The sequence below is a fragment of the Tasmannia lanceolata genome, unplaced genomic scaffold, assembly GCF_043159265.1.
Source record: "Tasmannia lanceolata isolate RefF3 unplaced genomic scaffold, GAP_Taslan_0.1 ptg000015l, whole genome shotgun sequence".
Taxonomy (NCBI): Eukaryota; Viridiplantae; Streptophyta; class Magnoliopsida; order Canellales; family Winteraceae; genus Tasmannia; species Tasmannia lanceolata.
In genome coordinates this window covers 50,015,834-50,038,257 of record NW_027518692.1, presented here as the reverse complement: position 1 = coordinate 50,038,257, position 22,424 = coordinate 50,015,834, and the positions used below count along the sequence as shown (strand labels likewise).

The 22,424-nt window shown below is 39.9% G+C and overlaps 4 protein-coding genes across 4 annotated transcripts; 1 reads left to right on the top strand and 3 right to left on the bottom strand.

The window, feature by feature from the left end:
• Positions 1-2,721: 2,721 nt before the first annotated feature.
• Positions 2,722-5,769, top strand: LOC143845877 (pentatricopeptide repeat-containing protein At4g33170-like). Its single transcript, XM_077354287.1, has 2 exons — positions 2,722-4,127; positions 4,952-5,769. The coding sequence occupies exons 1-2, from the start codon at positions 2,978-2,980 to the stop codon at positions 5,512-5,514; spliced, it is 1,713 nt and encodes a 570-aa protein (XP_077210402.1). The 5' UTR covers positions 2,722-2,977; the 3' UTR covers positions 5,515-5,769.
• Positions 5,770-10,964: 5,195 nt separating this feature from the next.
• LOC143845876 (plasmodesmata-located protein 2-like) lies at positions 10,965-14,032 on the bottom strand. Its single transcript, XM_077354286.1, has 4 exons — positions 13,127-14,032; positions 12,530-12,748; positions 11,536-11,649; positions 10,965-11,398 (listed from the first exon to the last, which is right to left on the bottom strand). Exons 1-4 carry the CDS (start codon positions 13,623-13,625, stop codon positions 11,391-11,393), a joined length of 840 nt encoding a protein of 279 aa, XP_077210401.1. The 5' UTR covers positions 13,626-14,032; the 3' UTR covers positions 10,965-11,390.
• Positions 14,033-20,149: 6,117 nt separating this feature from the next.
• LOC143892054 (PKS-NRPS hybrid synthetase cheA-like) lies at positions 20,150-21,481 on the bottom strand. Its single transcript, XM_077396524.1, has one exon. It carries the CDS (start codon positions 21,479-21,481, stop codon positions 20,150-20,152), a length of 1,332 nt encoding a protein of 443 aa, XP_077252639.1.
• A 120-nt stretch (positions 21,482-21,601) lies between these two features.
• Positions 21,602-22,204, bottom strand: LOC143892053 (PKS-NRPS hybrid synthetase cheA-like). The gene has a single exon (XM_077396523.1). The coding sequence runs from the start codon at positions 22,202-22,204 to the stop codon at positions 21,602-21,604; it is 603 nt and encodes a 200-aa protein (XP_077252638.1).
• Positions 22,205-22,424: the final 220 nt, after the last annotated feature.

The following is a 22,424-nucleotide window of genomic DNA, read 5'->3' as shown; positions in this document are numbered from 1 at the left end:
CCTAGATATCAGTTCCTGCTTCATTTAGATCGATTTTTTTTTTTTTGGCTTTCTCATCTGCTCCCCTACTATCACCCTCTCAAAGTCTCTCGCTCTCTCCCAATCACTCCCAATCAGGCTAATAATATTCCATGTTTGGCGATGATTTTTTCTCACCTGTTGTAGGATAAATCACACCCCTTTTAACGTGATTTGACCACAAAAAGAGTTGAAGTCTGCCCACAATTCAAGGAAAATGGGGTGCGTATTATCCTACTACAGGGGTGCGAAAAAATCATCTCCCTATTTTTTCATAATTGCCAATTGCCAAACATGCCCTTATTCGGGAATGAATTTTGATACATGGTCCTATGCCAACCTCCAAAGGAAAAAAAAGATTTGGATCAGTTTTTAGCTGGGATTTGCTAGGCAATTTGGCACCTAAAAGCAGATTTAGTCTTATTCATTCAATTCATGAAATCCTCAACATTGGCGCCTGTTGATGCCTTGGAGAGGTACACCCAGCTCTCTAGCCACCCTCTTCACGAAACTAGCAACCCGGGGATTTTATCTGTACATATCCATCCCTCTAGGGTATGATTTTTTTTTTTTTTTTAAGATTTTCGGCATTTTGGTCTTCAATAATGCATTTGTATCTGTACATGAAACCATTCATATCTAAATAGATATTAGATTCATACACAAATAATTGTGTTCACAGACCTTATTAAAAATAAAATAAAAATAATAATTGTGTTCAGAACTGCATATCATGCCCATGTAAAAATTAACACAATTACCCAAAGCTTCTTGTGTGTTTGAAATACTTAGTCCATTAAAAGGTTAAAGGGCTAACCGTTTGTAGCTGGACGAAGATCATAGCCAACAAACTCCCACCTGTCATGTCAATCATTATATTCAACGAGGTCGATTCTTTTCAAAAAGGGGAGGATGATGGGGACCTTCTTAAGGCTCATATTTTTAAGTATCCTTTTAAGTCCCTTAAGTTATAGGAGGGGTACCACCAGTCCTTTTCCATCAGTATTACGTAAGTTGTAGGTATTTAAAATAAGTCCGGCAAGTGTATTATGAAAATCTTAAATGATAGGTACTCATTTGTAATCAATCAGCTAAGTTGGTAAGTGACATCAAGGGCCCATCTTGCAACTTAGAGTCCTAGTAGTCTATTTGTGGTAGCAAATGTCCATATAATGGGAGTCTTCAAGTCATTAGGAGTTTGAGTTGGTTTAGAAGTCTTTTTTTCTTCCAATTTTCGTATGGCTTGCATAGCCTACAAATATGGAAGACCTGTTGGCCTTTAAAACAATTGAATCTGAATAAAATTGGTGTGATGTCTTTTGTCAATTTCTACTCATGAATACTTATCTTTCCGTTCTTTCTTTCATCTTTTCCCTCTCCTCTCATCTTCTCTCCCCCTCATCCCCTCTCGATTTAGATTATAGGCCGGCATCACCCTTCAAAAAAAGAACAGAAAAAAGGCCAGCATTCCTTTATCCTCCTCACATTTTTCATCCGTTTCTCTCTCTCCCCTCTTTATTTCTAGTCCCATTTCTCTTTCCCCTTCTCTTTCCCCTTTCCTTCTTCATCTTACCAGTTGGGTTCATATACGATTCTCCTTTTCTACTCATATCACCCCTATTTCTTGATCTTGATTTCGATCTTTCTTGATCATGCACTTTTTTAGTCTTGATCCTCTTGATCTTGATCTTTATCGTGCTTAATTTATCTTGATCTTGGCCTTTCTTGTTTCTGATCTTTCTTGGTCCTGATTGTTAATTCTTTTTGGTTCGCATCGATTCGTATCATGGAATAAGCACAGATACATAGTCGAAAATCATCTTACTGTAATAATTTGAAAACATAAAAAACCTAGTGCTATGCTCTTTCTCCCATGTATGACAATTCAGGACAAACCATATTTCCTACGTGATTCGTATAAATATTTATAATTTCATGCATAATATATATACCACATTTCACATGCAATTCATATTAATATAATTATCTAACACATACCAGTATAGTATACCACTAATACGCTTTTCATTTTGGTTTCACTTTGCATTTCGGTTTTAGTCAATGGGATGGAAATAAAAACATTTTGGTTGTTTCATGTCAGTTTTGGTGGAAATTTTAGACTTTCTAAAAAGACACCTAAAGGACACTTAAATTTGGTCCCCATCAATTACACATGCCCAATTTGTGACCACCCTAATTCAAAATAAGTTTTGCACGTCAGTAGGCTGAATGTCCCCAGATCAGGCTTCTAGGATCATCTGGTTGGTATGATTTTTAGCCCATACAGGCATGAACTTGGATGTTTGAGATCATGTTTACTTGGTGTTTTAGCATAGACATAAGATCTCCTTTTTTTTCTTTTTAAATGTTAGATATATAGGATTTTTCTCATGTATGTTCCTACTTTTGTTAGCCGTGGTGTCTGTGGCAATCAATGCCCTTCAAAGAACTATTGAGTGCGTGTGTGCGCATGTGTGATGAATTCTTGGTCAGACCCACTGCCCTAACATGAATTTTGACCTCTTGGGGATGAGATAATTAGGCGTTAAGTTAGTTATGATATAATTTTTTCAACCAAATTTCAAACTGTGTTTCAGTCTAGCTTGCAAAGAACGAATATGTAACTTATATGTCCAAGGAATTCTATGATACTATGGAGGAATAGTATTATGGGCCTTTGCTGGGCCTATTGGAGTAGCTGATACTAGCAAAGTGGATGTTCGAGCAGCTTATCAAGGTATTAGTGTTTGGACTGGGTGGTAGTGGGGGGGGTGACTCTCTCAGCGTTATCTGATGGCTTAGAGGATCCAGTGTGCCTCAGATTCTCGCCATTTTTTTGATGAGATGCAAGATCCTGTGGCTGGGTCTTCGATTATTTTTTCTCATGTTAGAAGATCCGCCAATAGCATTGAGGATAGGTTCCCCTCTACTAACATGTTAGAATTGCCAATTGGGTTGGATGAGGTTCCCCTCTACTAACATGCGCCAGGGTGACATAGACCCCGGCCGTATCCACGCCCGAGCCATCAAAACTAACTCCAAAGACCTCTCCCTCTACAACACCCTCATAACACTCTACTCCAAAAACCCCTCAACTCTCCCCAACTCAACCCAACTATTCCACCAAATCCCCTCCCCAAACGTAGTCACATGGACTGCCATCATCTCGGCTCACGCCAACACTTTCCTCTCCCTCGGTTACTTCCTCTCCATGCTCCGTCACCCTATCCTGCCCAACCAGCGCACGTTAGCCACCCTCCTCAAAACCTGCGCCTCTCTCCCTTATCTCTCCACCGGTCTCCAACTCCACTCCCTCTCCCTCAAACTCTCCATCTCTCATCTCCCCTTTTGTGGGACCACCCTCGTCCATTTCTACTCAAAATTAAACCTCCCTGACCAAGCTCTCAAAGTGTTTGATAAAATTCCCCAAAGAGATGCAGTCTGTTATGCGGCCGCCATAGTCGGCCTCGCGCAGAATTCCCGTTCGGCGGAAGCGCTATCGCTCTTTGCCGACATGAAATCCGCCGGAATTGGGTCCACCATGTACAGCATTTCCGGCGCTCTGCGGGCCGCTGCAGAGGTGGCCGCGCTCGAGCAATGCCGGATTCTTCATGCCCATTCCATCCTCACTGGAATGGAATCGAACCTCGTGGTGGGGACCGCGTTGGTGGACGCGTACGGGAAGTCGGGTCTTGTTTCCGACGCTCGCCGGGCATTTGATGGGATCTCGCCGGCGGCGAACATTGTTGGGTGGAATTCTATGATGGCTGCTTATGCCCAGCAGGGCGACGCAGAGTCAGTGATTGAGCTGTTTGATGAAATGCCTAAGTGGGGTCTTATTGCGGATGAGCTTAGTTTTCTTGCAATTCTCACTGCATTTAGCAACTCGGGGTGCGTGGTGGAAGCGGAGAGGTGGCTTAATTCCATGAGTGATGATTTTGGGGTGGCGCCGGGGCTTGAGCATTACACATGCGTGGTGGGTGCGATGGCCCGTGGGGGACGGATTGCTGATGCGGAGTACCTCACACAGACAATGCCATTTGAGCCTGATGCCGCAGTTTGGCGGACTCTTTTATCTGCTTGTGCCGTTCATGGTGCGGCTGACATAGGTGGTGTAAAACAACCAATTACTCCAAAAGCTTAAGTTGTTACAATCTTGGTATTATTTAATCGAGAACTTATATGATGCCCGACCGTGAGATTATAAAGGACAGAGAGAGAAAACCATCTCTCCCTTGGTTTTTAATCCAAGAGAAAGCCCTTTTTTTACTTTTTCATGGTTCAAAAACTAAGGCAGCAGGTTTTGTCTCTTACCGCCCTTTACATTCTCACGGTCGGGCATCATATAATTTCTCTATTTAATCATATTTAATACTTCAACACTCCCCTCACATGTGGCCCATCTTTTTGGGTTGGCCGTGAATTTTTAATATCAAGGAGTTGTTGGGTTTTGAACCCAAGATCTGCCACGACGCAGTAACTCTGTACCATGTGAAACAACCAATTACTCCAAAAACTTAAGCTGCTAAGGCCCTATTCATTTGAGATTGTGAGCCCTCTGAACCGATTTTTGGAGTCAAAGTTACATTAATTTTGAGTCCAGTAATCGGCTGTGTGAGGGTGGGGGGTGGGGGGCACATAATAGGTTGTCACAATTTCAAACGAACAGGGCATGAGAGCTGGTGTTATATAATCATTTATACTTCCAACACTCCGTGAGGCAATAGCTCTATACCACGTGAAACAACCAATTACTCCAAAAGCTTAAGCTTTTAGAGTTGGTGTTATTTAATCATTTAATATCAAGGAGTTGTCGGGTTTTGCTCCCTAGACCTGCCACGAGGCAATAAATCTGTTACCATGTGAAACAACCAATTACTCCAAAAGCTTAAGCTGATAGAGTTGTGTCATTTAATCATTTATACTTCAACAGGTGAAGCAGTAGGCAAGCGGCTGTTAGAGCACAACCCACGAGACGACGCAGCCTATATCATGCTCTCGAATATCCACGCGGCCAATGGAAGGTGGGATCAGATGGCGGAAGTGAGGACAACAATGAAAGACCGAGGTGTGAAGAAGGAAGGAGGGCGAAGCTGGATCGAATTGCGTGGAGAAGTGCATTCTTTCATAGCCGGAGACCGGCGCCATAAACAAACTTCAGAGATATACGCCAAATTGGCCGAATTAATGGAGGAGATTGCGAAATTGGGGTATGTGGAGGCATCAGAAGTGGTTTTACATGAGGTGGAAGTGGCCGAAAAGAGGGAGTCGCTTTGGTATCACAGCGAGAAGCTCGCAGTGGCATTTGGGGTGGTGAGTGGGGCGGCTCCGCCGGGTAAGGCCTTGAGGGTGGTGAAGAATCTAAGGATTTGTAGGGATTGCCATGAGGCTTTTAAATATATGAGCAGAGTTTTAGAGAGGGAGATTGTGGTAAGAGATGTTAACAGGTACCATACATTCAAAAGTGGGATTTGCACCTGCAAGGATTACTGGTAAATTAAATAAAAAAGTTCTGCTAAGTACCGAGTATGACCAACTTAGTAACGTAGCAACTCTATCATGAATAAGGTTCTTCTGATTTTCAGTACTTTTTATTATTTTATTTTAAATGTAAATTAAAAAAAAAAAAGGAGCTGATTTTTCCTTTACTCCCAAGAAGCCCTGGGCCAGATGTTCGCTTCAAAAGCTAAGTTCATCTAGCTTCTCAAATTTAGGAGAAGGGACGTTCTAATATATTCTCAATGTGTTTCCTCTTAATTAAGAGTATACTTTTTATTTAGTTGATTGTTTTTCCTAAAACAGTATTATCTCCTTTTAATAACTCTGAATGAGCTATTAAAAAAAAGAGGAATGCTAAATTGAAGCTTGTCCTTGCACGAAAAAAAGCCTCACATGTGCAAAGGAAAGGTTTTAAGTATGGTGATGGTTTCTCTTTGAACACGGTTGTTGAAGATCTCAAAAGGGAAGGGACACAACGAATTAGTATAGTGGGACTTGTAGGGGTGTAAACGAGCCGAGCTTGGCCAGGCTCGGCTCGGCTCGGCTCGTTAAGCTCAAAAGCTTGGCTCGGGCTCGAACCAGGCTCGGTCAGGCTCGCGAGCGGCTCACGAGCCTTACCGAGCTCGGGTTATATTAAGTTCACATCCCTCATCTTCCCTGGACAGCCCTATCTAGTGTAATTTGACTACTTTTTTTACACTATGGGGGGGGGGGGGGGGGGGGGGGGGTCCAAGTAACAAATGGGGTTCCAAAAATGAAGTGACATATTTTGCCTCCCCCTTTCTCTCCCTGGACAACCCTTTTAGTGTGTGTGTGTGTGTGTGTGTGTGTGTGTGTGTGTGTGTCTATATATATATATATATATTAAATTCTTAACGAGCCGAGCCGAGCCTAAATTGGGCTCGGCTCGGCTCGTTAAGGATTCGAGTCGAGCTTTTTTCGAGCCGAGCTCGAGCGAGCTTCCGAGCCTGAGCCAAAATTGACACCCTTAAGTGGGAGTACTTATTTATTGGCCAAGGGGTATGTCCCTGGCCAACCTTACTTGATACTATGTAATGCAAGTTGGGACCCCTGGTCCTCATTGTAAATTTCATAGCATCAATAAAATTGCCAACTTTCAAAAACAGAAAAAAAAAGAAAAAAGAAAGCCTCACATGCTCCTCCGTTGGATCCATGTCTTTTTTGGCAACAAAGATTATCTGCATATCTCTTTTCTATTTTTTTTCTGATTAATAACTCATTTAATATGGGATTGGTTTTCACTTTTAAGAACATAATTATAAAGTAAAGGTTAATGTGCATAAAACTTTCATTTTTTTTTCTTTCTCATGTGTGATCAAACTATGGATAATCAGAAAATTCTGGAATAGTATTTCTTTTCCAAAAGAATTCCTACAATCCAAACAGGGCCTTTCTTGATTTGAGAGGAGACTCAAAAAGTTATTACTTGAAAATTTTCATGCATACTAGGAGAGTAGAATGAGCCATGCATGGCAAATGTCCGTAGGAAAGAAAAAATGTTGTCATTTTCCATCTAGAAAACAAAGTAGAAGAAAAAATCTAGTTACCTTCCCTTTCTTTATTTGAGAGGACACTCAATGGCTATTATTTGGAAAATTTCAGGCATACAAGGAGAGTAGAATGAACAGTGTGGTATGGCCTGGCTACCCGTACTACTCACTTGCTCTTTCCTATCAAAGTGAATGAAATAGATGAAAGGAAGGGAAGATGAGTTTTGGCCTTCTTTGAGGGAACCCAAGACCTTTTGACTTTTGAGATATTCAAACGGTGGTGAAAGATTAACAGTCAAGATGCTTTTTTCCTCATTCCATTCCTTTTTAAATAGACCTGCATACACGATCAATCTCCACATAAAAACAGAATCCTAAAGCTAGCCTAACAACCCACTTTACTTGTTAACTTTAGCATTCCACGCTAACAATACTACTGACTCATTAAACTTATCTAACCGTAGGTTGTTTTCAAAATAAAGAATCATAAGCTTAACATAACTTGTTGGTGTCCTTGATGCATTGTAACAATCCTCCCCTCTTAAATTTCGTCCTTGTCCTCAAGGGTATTTTTCGAAAATTGATTTTTGATAAAATCAAGATTCTCCCAAGTTGCTTCAGCCGGTGAGAGTCCTTGCCAATGGATCAGAACTTCTTCCTTTCTTCATCACACTCATCGGTCTAGAATAGCTTGATGCCTTGGCAGTAGCTTCCCATATTCTTCTGTCATTGATGGGATCGAGTTGAGGCTGAACAATTACTTTGGTTTTTTGCTTCTTTAGGAGTGAGACATGGAAAACCGGATGGATGCGAGAATCCATCGGCAATTCTAACTTGTAAGCCACGACTTCAATTCGTTGCAAAACTTTAAACGGGCCATAAGAGCATAAGATTTTTCCTCATAGACACGGAGGCTTGCCTGTATTGTCGCAACTTCAAATATACCCAATCACCAACCCAAAACTCCTCTCTATGTCTAGTCATAGATACGCTTCATTCTTGCTTGTGCCTCCTTGATTTTCTCCCTTTATTCTATTACAATCTCATCCCTATCAATTAACTCTTGTTCAACTGTAGCCACTTAGCGGTTTCAGGTTCATAAGCCAAGAGATTAGGTTGGTGCTGTCCATAAACCACTTCAAATGGTGTCCTGTAATCCCAGGGGACAAGCCGGGGGGGAGGGGGGTGGTCAATTGGGTTTTAAAAAAAAATTGATTATCTAATATCTATTTAGGAAGTTGAAAATCAATTTACCATGATAAAATTAAAGATGAATTAAGCTACAAATAAAACGTTCTAATGAGAGGTTTATCGTGACCCCTTTTACATAAGAGCTGATGTAATCAACAGAAGGGATTTTCGGGTCTGCATTTTAGTGTGGGATGGGTTTGTTGTAAGTTCCCATATCGAAAAAGGAGGGAAAGTGACTGGGTTATATATGTGTGTTCCCCCTTAACCGTGTAGACTTGTTTTAAAACTGGGGAGGGTTGAGACCTAGAACCGGACAATATATGCACAGTGGGGCCGGGTCGTGACATGACCTGACCCAAGTTGCACCCCATAGTTACTTCGAAACCCTGATATACAAAATTATCATTCATTGGGCTCAGTTTGGTTGCACTAAAAATTGATAAAATCAAAGGAAAATGACATGTTTTCTTCTTCCCAGCTATATTTTGTTGCCATTTACTTTTCACATGGCCGTCATTGTTGGCTGTAAATTTTACAAATGAAAGCCCACTTTTATGCTTTCCTCTCAAATCTAGAAGAAAAGGAAAGTAAAGAAACAGGAATATGTTTTCATTCTACTTATATTACTTACATCCAAATGGATCCTTGGGATAATATTTCTTGATGGGGAGCCGCACTCCCTTGTTTTATATTACCATTCCTTTCTTCATCAACTAATCTGATTGTAAAAGGTTGTTTTAAGTCTTTAAAAGCTATCAGCGATCAATCAAAAAGTGTCATTATCAAAACAAGGGAGTGTTAATGTTTAGCTCGAGTTCACACGTACTTAATTTGTAAAACCCATGAAGCTTCCTTTAGACTTCTCTTTAAAACTTAGAAGTCTTTGAGGTAGGCACTAGGTTGGTTAGCTGAACAGCAAAGTAGATGCTTTTGTGCTTTACTCATAGTCAAAAGGTTTTCCTATATATCATAGTAGATAATAATATGAGGAGATTTTATATGGTGTGGGGCCATATAGTCCAGTATTTTTTCCAAAAAGTACTACTATATGGTCCACTCCATGTAAGGGTGTCAATTTTGGCTCGGGCTCGGAAGCTCGCTCGAGCTCGGCTCAAATCCTTAACGAGCCGAGCCCGATTTAGGCCAGGCTCGGCTCGGCTGGTTAAGAATTTAATATATTTAAATATATATATTATATATTAATATATACACTAAAAGGGTTGTCCACGGAGTGAAAGGGGAGGCAAAATATGTCACTTCATTTTTGGAACCCCATTTGTTACTTGGACCACCCCCCATAGTGTAAAAAAAGTAGTCAAATTACACTAGATAGGGCTGTCCAGGGAAGATGAGGGGTGTGACCTTAATATAACCCGAGCTCGGTAAGGCTCGCGAGCATGGCCGAGCCGAGCCCGAGCCCGAGCCGAGCTTTTGAGCTTAACGAGCCGAGCCGAGCCTGGCCAAGCTCGGCTCAGCTCGGCTCGGCTCGTTTACACCCCTAACTCCATGGGATGATGCAAACAGTCCATTTGTCGGGCCACAATGTAATTAAATAGGCTGTGCTAGGTGGATCCCACCTAAGGATTAGGGCAGGTGAGACAGTGGCAGGGTGGGAGATGTAATTGGATGGACCGTTGATATAACCGTTAGCCTTAAACGGTGGGAGTGGGAAGGGTTGTTATGATTTATGAATGGCCATCGTGAAAGGCCGTGAAGGACCGAGCAGCCATGGTAAAGGGCTGTGTTGATCTTTATAAATGCAGCCTTTCCTTCCCCAAATAATTAATTCAATTGAGCATCTAATTTTGCCACTGTCACATACAGATCTCTTATTGGAAGAAATCCTTTGCTCTCCCTCTCCATTTCTTATTTCTTATTTTCATCTCTCTCTGTAAAATCCAACAGGTCGGGCTCCAGAAATCATTTCCATACAATGATCCTTACCCTATGATCTATAGTGCTTTCCATAATGTGACGCAACAAATGAACTCATCCTATGGAAAGGCCCGTACGGCCCGTACAGTACTTTGTGAAAAATACCGGACTATACGGCCAAGCACCATATGAAAAGATGGCTTATTATAGGCTTATCTATCATAACTTGTTATGCCTGTGTGTAAGAAATTATCGGATTTGCCAAACACCATTCTTCTTGTTTTCAATTTCCACGACCAAAAGAAGCCTAAAAGTGCTAGGGAGAAAGGTTAAAGAATGTGACCTGAATGGACAAGAAAATTCCATGGAATAATTTTTCATAATTACCAAGCATGCCCTCAGAATAATTCCATGGGAAAGGATTTTGATACATCATACATGGCCCTCTAGGAAGGTCGAAAGGGTAAAAGGTTTGAATCATTTTTACCAGGGACTTTCTAGGCAATTTTCTCGGCTCACCTGTTTTAAGGAGACAAAAACCACCTTGTAGCAGATTTTGTCTTACACAGTTAATTCATCTCAGCCTGGAAATGGCTATCTTCTAAATTGCCAAGCAAATCCCTTTTTAGCAAGTGACCCCACTTGGGCATCTTTTCACCTGCTCATATTTTCCAATTCTGCCACCAACATATCTTGATATTCTACTAACAATTTTATCAAAATTTGAATTTATATTTAATATTGACTAGGGAAATACAATTTCACACTAATAAAATTAAATGCACTTCATGGTGTTTGGATCAACTACCAACTAGAAAATACAGAAGAGTTATATAACTTGTAAGCAACTTCACAGTGGGCCCTACAAACTTCTACAGAGAATAAGAAATCAGATTCCTTGTTGAGTAGGTAGTAATTACAGGCATTGGTAATGGTTGTTTTCTACATACACCATTTAATCAATGTATTAAATTCAGAGAGCGAGAGACTTTAAAAGTGCTCCTCAAATGGGGAAGCATTATTTTTTCTTGGGAAAAACATTCAAACATCCACATGGCCTCAGAAAAAAGCCAAAATCCCCTATTTGCTCACTCACCCAAAAACAGAAACATTCATTCCTCCTTTCACAAAACTTAAGTCCCAAATGCATCTTCCCAACAAATTCTCATCCCCACCACTCTCCTCTCAAAACAAAAACCCATTTCTTTTCTCTCTCATCAACTCTCTGTCCACACCCTCAAAGACCCCTATTCTCATCTTCAAAACCAATCTCAAAAAATGCCCATATCCATCCTCTCAATAATCTGCATAAAATCAAACAGAAGAAGACAAGACAAAGACTGACCACTTTAAGTTTAAATTTTCAACCATGGAATTGCTGCACAAAAGACAAGAAAAACAGAATAACTCATCTCTTTTTACTATCATTTTCTATACTTACCATCCTTTTTCTTCCACAAAGACCTAATGAAAAGGAGACAAATGACCCCAAACCCCAATGCAGCAGCCCCTCCCACAACAATAGCCACTGTCTTCCCCGTCTGGCTCCCTGACCCTACATTCACAAAGGGCAAAAACAAAAAGAAAACCAGCAATCCTTTTCAGAATCTTCACAAAACCCAATAGTCAAAGTCTAACCACTTTCACTAAAAGCTTGATTTCCCTTCATTTAAAAAAAAGAGCTTGTTTTCCCTAGAGAATAACATACACCAAAACTGGGTTTATAAACTATATCCCTACCACCCAAGTTCATGCGCATGGCCATCAATCCAGCCTGTATATCAACTGGCCGGAGATGGGCCACACCCTAACGCCCGATTAGAATTATGGGTTGATGCCATCGATTCAGAGGAAACCATTCAACCAGGCCACAAATCCATGTGTTAGGTACTTAACCAATACCCCAAAAGCTCCATTAGGCTAAGCCCTTTAAAACTGTCACATAACACGCTGGGTCCCACCCTTAGTTAGCAAAACTTTGTTTTAAGCAACATTTTTTCCCAAGAAAAAAAACACGTTTTACTAGACTCCGTTTCTTTCGATGTAAAAATTAACGTAAAATTTGTTTTACGTCAAGAGAAACTGGGCCTTATACTTGAATTTTCCCGTCCCTTTTTTTTTTTTTTACTGTATCACATTTTGGTAACTATGGTCCCACCGAGTCCCATACCTAGGCAGGCCTACTCAGGACCGTAACATCATGACGATGCCTTCACCTAAAGATGGCTAATATAACAATATAATTCCACCATAACATCTGATTCCTCATAAAAATAGATTCTTTAATCTCAAACAAAAATAGCCTTTGAACCAATTTCACCGAATTTCCCAAATTCAACCAAACACCGACCTTGCATTCTGAATCCATGATTTGGGCGAATGCAGATGGAACAGAAATAAAATGAAGATGAGAAATGGGGAGCCAAGAAATGTACCTGACGAATCACCATTGTCATGTTGGTAATAGTAGCTCATATAACATCTGTTCAAATAAATCTGCCCTGCGATCGACTTCCCACACTCCACCTCTGCCTTCTGCACAGCCTCCGTCACGCACCCCACGCAGTCCGAAACGCTCAAATCTCCTTCACATTGGCCCACCACAGACACCGAATCATAAGTCGTCGCATAAAAACCGCTCCCCCCTGCAATGCCTGTTGTTACAGGAAATTGTGTGATTTCAGATTATACCAATAAAAAGACAGCTTCACTTCTAATTTTTAACTAGAAAATGACTTTTTTTCTAAATTCTATTGAGCCTGACTCATAATGATCATTTATCAAAGACAAATGACTGAACAAACAGAATCAATTTGCTTGCGATACGTAGTTGTCATTCATAGAAAGTATCTAATGAATTATGAAACGCTTTGATAGAGCAAAGATTCTGAATGGAACGATTTTGAATATCGATTAATTAGCTACAAAACCTTCCCCCACCTTTGAAAATGACTTTTTCCTCGAGCGCTTCACTTATAATTTTGAATTACAAAATGACTCTTTCCTTAAGAGATACAAAAAGTTAACAATACCCGTTTCCAAGTTGGCAAAAGCTGTGTCCCTTTGGGTCTCGAAGTTGGCTTGTAAGGGGCTACACGTCTTGAAGAGCAAATCAGTGCCGGAGATTTGGGGGAAATTGGGGGTTTCGTAGGCCATGTAACATCCGGCGAGATTAATACGGGCGGCTATGGTTTGGCCGCACAGAGCGGCCGACATTTGTGGGAGCCTATTTACACAGCTTTGGCAATCAGCATTGGTAAGATCTCCCCTGCATTGGAAGAGACCGGAGAGGGCGGTCTGACCACTGCCCGCAGTGGTCTTGAAGAACAAAGAGCTAGAGGATTGGGCTACTAGAGAGTTTAAGAGACCTGTTAGGGTTGATTGAAAGGTGACCTCTTGAGAGTTTTGCCCTGAACAACCCTTGTAGATGAGAGCATAGGGGTCTGGAGCTGTATTGAGTGGGATAAGGATAGTGAAACTGGTTAAGAAGAGAAGGGATAGGGTGAATGAGGAGGATTTGGAAAAACCCATTTGGGGTTTGGGCTCAAATCATGGTTGGGAAAGGTTTTTTTTTGTGGGAGTGGGTTTTGTTTAGAAATGTAAGAGGGTTTTTTGGGAGGGGTAGTTTTTTGGGGAGGTGGGTATTTTCTTTTGGGTAGGGGATGAGGGTTTGGAAAAACCCATATGGGGTTTGGCTTCAAATCATGGTTGTAATAGGGTTTTTTGTGGGGAGAATACGGTTCCTGCGGGTGCCCTCAGGAAAGTTACCTGCGGTGATGAATTAAATAATAGCGGTGGCGTGAGCTCATGTGCGCAAATGAATTAAATAATGTGAGAGTGCGTTCTATGAAAACAGTAGTGTTGATATTTTAATCTTTCTTATTTTATAATAATGTGCTACCAAGCTTCTCCTCTTGGCAAGTGGCAATGGTGGTGCAAAGATGCGCCAGATGTCAAATGGTGCTAGCAAAAAACGTAAAAACGTAATCATTAAAATTATGAAAAAAATACGAATAAAATATATAAGGTTATGACAATTACCGTAATAAAATACATAAGTTTATGACAATTACTGAAAGAAACACTTATTTAGAATAATTGTGACAAGAGTGCTTCGTACCCACTAAGAAATAGTGGGTCCCAAATTCGATTGACTCGCATGGTTGCAATCCAAACCGTCAATCGAATTTGGGACCCACTATTTCTTAGTGGGTACGAAGCACTCTTGTCTGAACTATCTGCCGCATGGTTGCAATCCAAACCGTTTATTTAGCTCTTAACCCAAAATCAGAATGATTTGAGGATCTGACAGTCTAAAAGATGCATTTTTAGCCATTGGATGTAAAACATTGGTCAATTTGTTTCACTCCCTGTGAGTTCAATATGAGATTTGGGTTGTTTTCAATACAATTATATGAGATTTGGGCTGTTTTCAATACAATTAGGCCACATGATGAGCGATGGGGATCACATACACGTCATCCATGTGTGCGTAAGATGTCTTGTGTCTTGCTAATATTAGCAGTTCAATTATAGGGGATGTTTGTATGCATGGAAAACTTGTAATAATTATTCTAAGTAAGTGTTTCTTTTATTAATTGTCATAAACTTATGTATTTTATTACGGTAATTGTCATAACCTTATATATTTTATTGGTATTTTTTTCATAATTTTACAATTTTATAACTATTTCTAGGTAATGTTTCATTTAAAACTTTATACTTTACCTATTTTACTTCTCTGTGTAATGATTACGTTTACGTTTTTTGCTAGCATCATTTGCCATCTGCGCGCATCTTTGCACCACCATTGCCACTTGCCAAGAGGAGAAGCTTGGTAGCACATTATTATAAAATAAGAAAGATTAAAATATCAACACTACTGTTTTCATAGAACGCACTCTCACATTATTTAATTCATTTGCGCACATGAGCTCACGCCACCGCTATTATTTAATTCATCACCGCAGGTAACTTTCCTGAGGGCACCCGCAGGAACCGTATTCTCTTTTTTGTGGGAGGGAATTTTAGGAAGTGGGTTTTGGGTTTTGGTTAGAAGAGTAGGGTTTTTTGCGAGGGGTAGTTTTTAGGGGAGGTGGGTCTTTTTTATTGGGTGGCCTACCTCTGTCTAACTTTAAAAATGCAGAGATGGGCATCTTTTACTGTTACACTAAAGAGAAAACTATAAAAATAGTATAAAATAATGTTAATAAATGGGTTAACTGTGAATTTGTTGAGAATGAGAATAAGTGCTTTTGGGTTATTTAAAGGAGAGGGAGGGGGTGGTGAGCAAATGAGGAGACTATGTATGTTGTAGAGAATTTGATTTTGTGAGGAAGATATGGGAGGGTTTGACTATGGAACGTGTTGGTTGCTTGTCTTTGAATTTGAGTTTTGAGATTGAGATTTTTCTTACTGTTTAAGTTTCTTTGATGAGAATTTCAGGGTTTTATATATTCTGGCGTTGGAATCTTGAAGCCCAAGGATTGCTATTTTGGGATTTGGGGCGTGGAATTTGTATAGGGGGATTGGGTTTTTCGGTGGAAAAGTTGGAAGAAATTTTGAGATTCTCTATCTGGCTTGCCAGCTAATGGAAACTTACTCGTTCATTCAACATGTAGGTCTTTTCGTTTTGGATTTTAAGAATTGATTTTTAATCTGAAACTGATTATTAGACTCAAAATTATTTTGTTATTAGCCTTGGATTCGATAATCCGAGTTGGGCTTTGAAGGTGGGACTCCTCCATCCCAATAATATGTCATGTAAAATAATCTAGAGGTGCAACTCGGGTTGGGTCAGGTTGAAGCCAACCCGAACCCAACCCGAGCTTCTACCTGAACCCGACTCTCAACATGATGAGGGCTGACCCAACCTAACCTGAAAAATTAACATCTCAACCCGAACCCGACCCGATTTCCCAATTCAGGTTGGGTTGAGTAGGGTTGACCCAATTATGGTGATATCTGTGCCCTTTAGGTATGTTCTAAAAAAGAGGAGTTCTAAACTGAAGGGCACCCTTGCCAAAAAGGCGTGAAAGGGAGCCCCCATTGGTTGTAAAACACCAATGTGCATTGAATGGGGGTGAAAAATCAAAGAACATTAAATGCACATTGGCGTTTTACAACCAATGGGGGTGCCCTTTCACCCTTTTTCGCAAGGGCGCCCTTCATTTTAGAATTCCTCTCTAAAAAAACAAAACAGAAAAATGGTAAAAAATTTTTTTATAAAAATGTCGGGTTTTGAACCCAACTCGGCCCATGATTTTTTTGGGTTGAACCCTACCCGAGTTGTACCCCTACAATAATCTGTTTTGATGAAAAAAAAAACTTTGGAAAAATATTTTCCAAGAAAATGAGTTTTACATCATTGGGCTAAATCATTTTTCATGGAGATATTATCCAAACTAAAATATTTTTTTACCAACCGTACTTGAACTAGATTATTTTTTTCCTTGAAAAAAATCTTTTTCTACAATATCCTTTTTTTCCTCACCATCAGTAGGACACTAGCTCGGTTTAATACAATTAGGCACACCCACTCTACGCCTTTCCACTTGATACACCTTTCTTTCGATCTCCTATGGCCCAAAAATACACCAGTAATGTAACCCTAACATCCAACAAGGTGTATATTATTCTAATGTCGTAAGTGAACTACTGCCGTAGTTTTTAATAGGCTAAAAGATATATGTTAGAAGATGTTGGATTAGATGATTTGGGTCATATGAGATCTAAAGAAAGGCCTATTAAGTGGAAAGTTAGTATCAATCAATGGGTGAGGCCAATTAGGACATAGTGGGTGCATCTTATTGTATTAAAACGGGGTTACATCCGTGCTGTGAAAGTTGTCATGGTGGTGAAGGAGATGCCTTTTTTTTGGTAGGTAAGCTGGGATTGACCCTTCGACCTCTTGGGGTTGAGGAACCTCCAACCTCACAAAGTAGCTAACAAGGGAGTGGTTAATGGCATTCTTAGATCAATCCCTCATCATATGATCAGAGTCAATAGTAGCCGTGGTGATTCCGTAAGTAGCTACAGCAATTCTGACTTTCTGACAAAAACTTGATGTTGAAGAAAAATTGGCCAAAACAATGACTACCTTGTGAGGATAGTCCTAATGCGATCTGCTCTTACTATTGTTCTTGCTTTCCGATTTTGCTTTGTTTATTTGTGGTCTGGTGACATATTATTGGGATATTTTAATTTTCGATTCACACACAAACGAGAAGTCTTGCTTCCTAATCAAACATATTCTAACTATTGTTTCTCGTGGGCATGTACTACATGGAAACATGCATGTGCGATCAGACAGTTGATCACGTAAACCATCGATCTCCTACGATCTAGGTTCCATTGCATGGGGACGGATACCCCATTCACAAAAGGACTACAAGAATCAATAATTTATATTTCCCCAACGAAACCCTAAACGATACTTATGGGTGCAACTTGGGTCGGGTTGAGGCCAACCCGACCTGAAACCCTTTTTTTCCAACCCCAACCCAACCTGACCCGACCCGATTATCAACCTGATGAGGTTCAATCCGACCTGACCCGAGTAACCCTTTTTCCCAACCCGAACCTGACGTGACCCGAGTTCAACAACCCAACCTGAATTTTTAAGCTTAGAAAAAAAATTCATAAAAAAATGTCGGGTTGAACTCGGGTCGGGTTGCCCAAACCCTCAACCCGAACCCGACCCGGGTTGAGAAAACTCAACATGAACCCGAACCCGACCCGAACTCAACCTGACTCAACCCGGCCTTTTCCGTGTTGAACCCGTAGGGTTCGGGATGAACCTGACCTGAGTTACACCCCTAACGATACTTGATGGGTAAAATGGCTAGAATCATCCCATCACGGTGGGGTCAAGGAGTGCCCGATCTTGTAGTTTATGGTCGGATAATGGACCGATCATGTCCATGTGGTTCACGTATGGCCCAAAAGTGGGTGCATACTAGGAAATTTCCCTAGGGCACCATTCATTTAGCATTAATTTTCCATTGAACAAGGTATCATTCCACCTACTCAAGTTAATATACTTATATCATGTGTAGTCTCAACCCTTTCTACAGCTAGCATTTCTGCTGGAGCCTTTGTCCCTTGATAGTGTGGCAATTCCAATAGAAACCCATATCTTGTCTGCCACTCTCATGTGTTAGGAACTAGGAAAGCAAATCCCTATATTGATACTAGAGTCTTATGTGTTAGGGACTAGGAAAGCAAATCCCTGTATTGAAAGTAGAGGCATCAACTGCCCTTGTCCATAGGCTCAGTACCGGATATAAAAGGGAGCTGATATTTACGCCCCTTCTGAGTCTGAGGACACCCGCATTTAAACGCTGTTATGGGCTAGGATGAGCTGTCAGTTAGTAAAAACAGAGTACTTCTAAAATGACGACAATACCCTTCTAACAAACCGCCTATTCCTCTCTCTGACGATCAAAATCTTTCTGTTCTCTGCCCTTACCAAAATCCCCTATTCGATCTCTCTCTCTCTCAAAATCTTTTCTCTTTCTCTCACCTTACCAAAAATCTGGAACCCTTCCATGGCCACCCCTTCCAAAGATCTTATAACAGAGTCACCATTTGCAGCAACAGGTTCTGCACCGGAAAAAGACTCACTTCCCTCTTCATCACAAATTGGCTGCTATGACAGGAGAGATGTAATAAGGAAAATGAGGACATGTGGTTATGAGTTATGACATTGACTATTAAGAGAATCGTTTTTCCTGAGGCCCGTTTAATTGCAGGAATTTTCTAGCAAAGTTTGAAAAAGGGAAAACATTTCTAAAATTTCATAGAAAAAAGACTAGAACGGTTGAACCAGTACCTACTCAATCTTCATTTAGAGAGTGTATGCTTGATGTATCTCAGAGCATTCCAAACAGAGTTATAATGCATGATTGGTATCAGGAGCTTGCACTACTTGAAGTTGTTCGGTTCAGGGTGTTCAATGGGATGAAAGTCTCTAATTATAATTGAACTTGTCCTAGAGCTGCTCAGATCATCTATCCTAAGAGCAGAATTTTGTGCACAGTGAGTTCGGAATTACTTTCGCCTTGGGAATTGTCTGGATCTAATAAGGTTTTTGCCTCAGTTTATAGAGGAATTTTACTCCAGAAATTCTGTACTTACGGGCACATTCACAATTTCCCCTTTCTCTCCCAACATAACTTCAATTCGGTTACAGCTCACACTTCCAACACCTTAATATTTGTACATTCACAAATTCCCCTCTCTCCCAACATAACGTCAGTTCGGTTACAGCTCACACTTCCAACACCTTAATATTTGTCCACTGGCCAATTTGCGTGGCTAGGCACCCCTTCCATTAGTGCAGAAATCTGCACTTAGGGGCGCATTCACAATTTCACCTTTCTCTCCCTACACAACGTCAATTCAAGGGTTTTAAATCAGATACACAAATAAACATTATCAATAAAGAGTTGAACTTGAGAAATATGTCTCAAGAAGATGGTGATTTGAATCCATCAAGATCCATAAATTTGCACTGATTTGATTCATTTTCAACACATTGCGAGAATTCAAATCCTTAGTTGATGAAAATCTAAATGTAAATCGAAAGGTCTTTCATTAATAATGACCCCATGGGGCGATTTAAATGACAAAATGGACGCATACATTACAAAATCAATGATATATTAGAGAAGCGCCGGAATGAATGAGTGACACTGATGGTATAAAACAACAACAAATGCTTCAGATTTGAATGAGTGCCACTTCGATCGTCCAAGATTCCTACAAAATAATTCAAGAAAACACATCAATGTCCTTTTTAAAAAAGAAAGAAAAACTCATTATGAGGTCATGACAAAAGATTCTTACCTTTCACTATTAGCAAATTGTTCTAACTAAAATATGACAAAAATCACCTCTGCAAAAAGTTGGGGGAGGGGTTTATATAAAAAAACTCCATCTGCGGCGAAGAAAATCTTAAATATATCAGCCAATCTAGATTGATAGAAAAGAAAAATCACATTATTAAATTTCATAACTTGACCTTGCAAGCAATATAAGCAACTTACCATTTGCTAATCATCCCCAAATCCGATAGTCTCACTAGGGAAAGTGCTCAATTCTGAAATGCCAATTTCAGTTTCAACACCAATTGGAATGGGCATAGAAAAATAAGTTGTTGAGACGGTACCTACGGTTTGTCGTGGACATGTACGGCTGTTATGGCCAACGCCTTTGCATATACTACATCTTCTTGTTGCTTCCACAATCTCGAATGATGAAGGGTCTCGTCTTGTGCTGCTGATTGTCTTTCGACTCTTTGACGTTGGTGGACGTCCTCTCGGGTTTTGAACATTAGGTTCATGAAGCATTGGGGTAGAACTGTTCACTACCTGAGAAAGTTGATTTAAAACAATCTCTTGTTGAGAGGAGGGCCATTTTCGGTATTTATCTTGCAAGTTCCCAATTATCTTTTCCATTTGTTCTTCTCGACTATTTTTAACACAATTCATATCATCGATTGCTTGATCATCTATTCGCCATTGTGAGTGAACATCACTTGGAAACAATACCTTACGTTCATCCAACAAATATCTAATCTTGTGTGCACAAGGAAGCCCCATGGTAGCAGTAAAGTGATTCTTGCATGTGGCCAAAGTTGAACAAGTTGTAGCCAACTCAAATTGTTGGAAAAGCTTATCCAATGCAAAAATAGATACATGATTAATGAGCTCACGAAAAAATGCCATATGCAACTTATAAGGAACTTTAATCTTTTCCGCTGAAAGCTGTGTTTTGATTTCTTGAAACTGGTTTTCAATAGCTAGACATAGTTTCCTTTTAACCAAATAAAAGTCACTGGTTGAAAGTTGCAAGTATTTTTTAAGTTGGGAATGCGCACCTTCTACCCTTGAAGTAACACGGTTCCCAAAGTGAAGATGCTTCTCTGTCCATGCCTTTACAAAACATTCTTTATAAGGAAGCCAAGTGTCGGAAATGTAGTTGATAGCAATCACCTTCTCTTTAAACTTATCTCTAAATTCTTTCCAAGCTTCAACATATGCATCTTCGGTTGGAGAGTTTATCAAAGTACTCCAACCAGATAAAAATTTCTCCCAATTGTCTCCATCTTCAAAATGACGTTTACATTTCGATAAAATATTTTTATCAATATGCCATACACACAAAAGATTAATAGCTCTTGGAAATACAACATATATAGCTTTCATCAAGGCCAATTCCCTGTCTGTTACAAATACTATTTGTTGAGAAACACCACCCAACATATCATGAAGCATTTTCAAAGCCCATACATAATCTTCTGTTTCCTCTTTCGATAGAAATGCAAAGCATGAATAAAATGAAGAACCAAAGCTTGTCATTCCAACGACATCAAATAATGGCATCTTGTATTTATTGGTCTTATAGGTACAATCCATCAAAAAAACATTAGAGTATCTCTTGCTCAATATTATCGATTGTGGGTGAGCGAAAAATAAATGTGTCAAACGACCTTCTTCATCATTTTAAAGATTATATAAGAAACCATCATTAGCAAGTTCGTCTACTAAGGCTTGGCTAGGGGTACGACCTGCTAGTATCTCTTTACGAACCTTCGCAATACAATTGTAGACATCTCTTGATATTGATAAAAAATGTGGATTACTTTGCTTAAGAGAAGAAAGTATTTGACGTGGTTGTATACCTGCAATAGTCATTTCCTTAATTCGCAAAATCTCTTCTTTTGAAAGCCGACGACTGGAGGGATGACCTGAGATATCTTCTGAAGCTTTATGGTTGTGCTCCAAGTTTTTTATATTGAGTATCCATGAACCATTGTATATCCTTCTACCATCAATTCTAAACGGACAATTTATCAAGCGTGAGCAAGTGTCTTTCTGACGAAGATTATCCGGAATCTTACGAGTATTCCTGTAAACACCTCCTCTATCACATCCAATGATAACTTTCTTGTTCTTTTCCGATTTCTTAATGCTTATAATATACCCTTGGGATTTTGCAAAATTGGCCACATGCTCAAGAAGCTCTTCTCGATTTGCAAACTCCATCTTTAGAGGTAAAAGCATTTCCATATTCTTAGGGCATTCTTCTTGGCTTTGAATGTCCATCGTAAGTAGGAAAAATATAACTGATATAAACTCAAAAAATGTTAGCGAGTTATATTAAAAATGAAAAGCAGATAAAAAACCACAACAATTTAACACTTTTTTTTTTAAGGGAAATGATTTCAGCGCTCCAATGTTTTGATAAACATGCGCTCTACATATTTGTCGTGTAGTATTTTAAGGGCTTTAAGAGCTTTTTGAGAATCATAATATTCCTTTGACA

What these genes read in the sequence shown, in the direction of transcription:
- LOC143845876 (XM_077354286.1), bottom strand. Translation starts at nt 13,625, where the DNA reads ATGGGTTTTTCCAAATCCTCCTCATTCACCCTATCCCTTCTCTTCTTA. An exon ending in TTTTGCCAACTTGGAAACGG is followed by an intron (nt 12,749 to 13,126) that starts GTATTGTTAACT and finishes CTGTAACAACAG; the next exon opens with GCATTGCAGGGGGGAGCGGT. An exon ending in TGACAATGGTGATTCGTCAG is followed by an intron (nt 11,650 to 12,529) that starts GTACATTTCTTG and finishes TTGTGAATGTAG; the next exon opens with GGTCAGGGAGCCAGACGGGG.
- LOC143892053 (XM_077396523.1), bottom strand. Translation starts at nt 22,204, where the DNA reads ATGGACATTCAAAGCCAAGAAGAATGCCCTAAGAATATGGAAATGCTT.
- LOC143845877 (XM_077354287.1), top strand. Translation starts at nt 2,978, where the DNA reads ATGAGGTTCCCCTCTACTAACATGCGCCAGGGTGACATAGACCCCGGC. An exon ending in TCATGGTGCGGCTGACATAG is followed by an intron (nt 4,128 to 4,951) that starts GTGGTGTAAAAC and finishes ATACTTCAACAG; the next exon opens with GTGAAGCAGTAGGCAAGCGG.
- LOC143892054 (XM_077396524.1), bottom strand. Translation starts at nt 21,481, where the DNA reads ATGCCATTATTTGATGTCGTTGGAATGACAAGCTTTGGTTCTTCATTT.